General features: G+C 40.4%; 1 protein-coding gene across 1 annotated transcript; it reads right to left on the bottom strand.

The window, feature by feature from the left end:
* Positions 1-303: 303 nt before the first annotated feature.
* Positions 304-2,151, bottom strand: LOC115970823 (molybdate transporter 1-like). Its single transcript, XM_031090442.1, has one exon. The coding sequence runs from the start codon at positions 2,061-2,063 to the stop codon at positions 633-635; it is 1,431 nt and encodes a 476-aa protein (XP_030946302.1). The 5' UTR covers positions 2,064-2,151; the 3' UTR covers positions 304-632.
* Positions 2,152-3,627: the final 1,476 nt, after the last annotated feature.

Here is a 3,627-nt window from a genome sequence, read left to right as displayed (position 1 = left end):
GTAATTATTCTTAATTTAAATTTGAGGAATTTATTTATTTTATAAGTATATTTGATTCTAAGGAGAAGGAGAATGAAGAGTTTCTAACTAGTCACTTTAGCTTTATAAGGAATGAACTCCAAGTCTCCAAGTCAATTATGTTGCATCTCTTTATTTCAAATCCAAATGGAAATGTAAGCAAGAAGTTAATTAATATACTGGTCCTTATTCGCCAAACAAGAATCTAACTTGCAAGCATCGCACGAGACAAGGACAATAGTGAACAACACGAAAGAAAAGCAATTAATAGTGAAGCAACAACAATTACAAAAGTGTGGCTACTATTTTTATTTATATCATCATTGCAAGCCAATATTTACATAATTACATTGTAGGCATGGAAGAAACAAGCAACAAATTAAGGAACTCAGTCACTCACCATATTGAAGTGAAGTGAGTAGCCCTCTAATCAACTATAGAGTTGTAGTCCCCCATCAAGACAAAAAAAAGGTGGAAGACACATAGTGGTTCAAATTCCAAACCGTAGGCAAACTCTAGAAAATACCCTTAAAAACAAAATACAACCATATACTTTTACGCGGTTACACTAAGAAAAAGTGATCATATACTAAAAATTAAATGGAAACTTGGCACTATGGGGCATGCATCCATATCGTATAACTAGGTTGATCCTTGCTAAAATTTCTTAACCTTAGAAGCAAATGAGCAACAATCCCACACACAAAACCAAGTGCAGCACTTGAACCCACTAGTGAAACTGCTGTGCAAGTAAGCATCACAAACGATTCCTCTTTGGTATTCATGTCCCTTGAAGCCATAGCTAGCTCAATCCCAGCAAACAAGAGCAAAACCCCAAGTACCCCAACAGGAAATTGGTCCAAAATCTTCACCAAAGAAGTACCTAATACCAAACCTAATATCAATTTAGCTGTACCAAGAATTGCAATACACCCACCACTTCTGCCTCCAAACTTGTACTGTCCAGCTAACCCACCAGCACCATGGCAACTTGGCATAGCTCCAAACCAACACCCTATCACATTCATTAACCCCACAGTGACTGAAAGCGATGTGGCTGAAAAATCTCTTCCTGGAAAAAGATCAGAGGACAATTTGCACACAGCAACCACAGAATTCAATATTGATAAAGGAAGTTGAGGAATTGCCCCCTTAATAAATCCTTCCTTCCACGCATGCTTTGATATTTTCACTACTTCTATAGATGACGGTCCAAATTTGATGTCGTTCACAACTTTTGGATTTCTTATGAAAGCCAAAACCACACCCAACAAAAATATAAAAAAAGCTGAATGAAGTGAGAAAATAAAATTCCTCAAATTTCTTCTTTTTCTTGTATTAGGACTTTCTTCTTCATCATGACCGTTGGTGGTTTCTCTTTCATCTGTGTGTTCCATTTCCTCGCCTGCACCATTGACAATAACAATAAAGCAAGCACAAACAATAGCTAAAACCAAGCCATCCAATCCAAGCCAAGGCCTATCCCCCATAGACTTAGAATTAGAAAAATTCTGAACTTTTCTAACGTATTTAACAGCTGTGAGTGCAAATGACAAGCCTTGTGCTAGCTGAATTCCTCTAACAATAGAAAGAGGAATTAGCTTATACACTAGTTGCATCAAACCTGTGACACCCAATACAAACAATACACCACCGGTTATAATCCCGGCAGCCATGATCTCCGGGACGCCAAAACCTGTACCGGATATGGCCACTGCAGCTATGGCTTTCATGGGCTGGACTGGCATAGGAACACCATAGATGGCACCAGTGATAATGTTGTAGACCCCAGTGAATATTAATGTTGTCCCTAAGTTAAGGTCATCTGCTAGTGTCAAGGCCAGCACTATTGGTATGTATGTGCCTAAGTCCCCCATTGCTCCATTCAATTCAGCCCATTTGGACCGAAAACCCAAGTTGGCTTTCATTTTGTAAGCAAAGTTAGCAGCACAACCGAACAAGGGTGAGTGGTGAGTGGTTTCAGTAGGTGGGGTTTGGAGGGCATGGTTATGGGGTTGTGGGATTTGGGGGTCTTGGGACTCCATGGAAGTGTCAAACTAGTATAACTGAGAATGTATGTGAACGCAAATTAATAGCAAGGAAGTATGGAAAATGTGAATGGAATGTTGGCATGTTTATACTAAATTATTGGGGATAATAAGTGAGGTTAGAGTGTCTTTTGATTGATTGAGATGCCGTTAGTAAAATGACAATACGTGCCGCTATCGTTGGCCCAAGTTATCTATGTCAGTTTGACGTAGTCACAGAAGTAATTACGATTTTAATAAGTCTAGTTGCTTACTAAATTTCATAAATTTATGCTTAGGTTTGGAAAAAACTGCTTAGACCGCAGGGTAAATGTCGCTAGACTATTGGACAACTGATTTTGACAAATGGGATTATTTGTCGAGTCTAAAAGGACTCTTCATTAAAATGATATTTTTAATGAAGAGTCCTTTTATCATACCTAACATTATACCTTTACAATACACGGTTTAGGGTTTATTTGAGATCCACTTATTTTGTAGAAATTGAAATTTTTTTGCTGAAAGTAATGTAGATAAATGTAAAAATTAGTTGAAATAGTATAATAGAGCTAATAAATAGTGCCAAATAGTATAGTGGGGCCATGAATAATAATAAAAATAAACTGAATAGTAAAATAAGCTGGCTTTTTAATTTTTGCTAAACACACGTGTGGGGCTTGATAATTCGTGGCCCAGGCCCATTTTACGTTTGGGCCCAAGGCTTAAGCCGAGGAGAGCTATTACCGAGGACGCATAATGAAAGCCCAAGAAGGGCACGAGGACATGGCCAAGGACGATCTTATGCTCAGTACTTCACAAAACGTTTGAAGAAAAGGGCAAACTCAGTACAGGGGCAGGATAAGGGAGAAAGCTGCCAGCATCGTAATACAGAATCCTGCATCTGACAAGCCCATGCTCCAAACCATGCCCTGTAACTTTTCCAACGACCCCCAACCACTCTAGGTATGGATTGACAGGACAGGTCTGCACCCCAGAAAGTAAAACTTACACGTGGACACTAAAAAGGGAAATGAACATTAGTATAAAAAGGAAAAGAAAGCGCTAGAAGAGAGGAGCCCCCCCCCCCCCCAGGAGGAGGGAAAATCCTGCAAAAGGGAGAAAAGGAAGGACACAATGCTCCTCGAACGCTGTCCGAGGACTTAAATCCTACAACTCGCACTAATGGAGGGCTTAGCTAGTCAAGCCAAGTCCGCCCATGTATAAGCTTCCATAAGAACTACGACTAAACCGCTCACCTGTGCCCAATGTCCTGCCTTTCAAGTCCACTCTCTACAAATTATATTGTTAGGGCCCATTACATACGAGCCCAACGTCATTCTTGGGTCATTAAAAATCGTGTCCCTACAATTGGTGTCATCTGTGGGGAAGGCTTGCGCGTTGGCACAGGTGGCGGTAGAACTGAGCCTCTGTCAAGCAAATGTCTGCGAAGGTTCCTCCATTTCCAGCGACATGCTGTTATTGTTCTGTCGTAAATTTTCGCTAGGGGCTATGCCTCGCAGTGCCAATGGCACGGGCAATTCTAGGGGCTTCTAATATCAAGCTAATTCCCCCCACTTTGGTC

The sequence above is a fragment of the Quercus lobata genome, chromosome 12 (genome assembly GCF_001633185.2).
Source record: "Quercus lobata isolate SW786 chromosome 12, ValleyOak3.0 Primary Assembly, whole genome shotgun sequence".
Classification (NCBI taxonomy): domain Eukaryota; kingdom Viridiplantae; phylum Streptophyta; class Magnoliopsida; order Fagales; family Fagaceae; genus Quercus; species Quercus lobata.
The sequence above is the reverse complement of the archived record's forward strand: the minus strand, read 5'-3'. Positions and strand labels throughout refer to the sequence as shown.

Excerpts from the sequence above, each read along its gene's own strand:
- LOC115970823 (XM_031090442.1), bottom strand. The coding sequence starts at position 2,063 with ATGGAGTCCCAAGACCCCCAAATCCCACAACCCCATAACCATGCCCTC.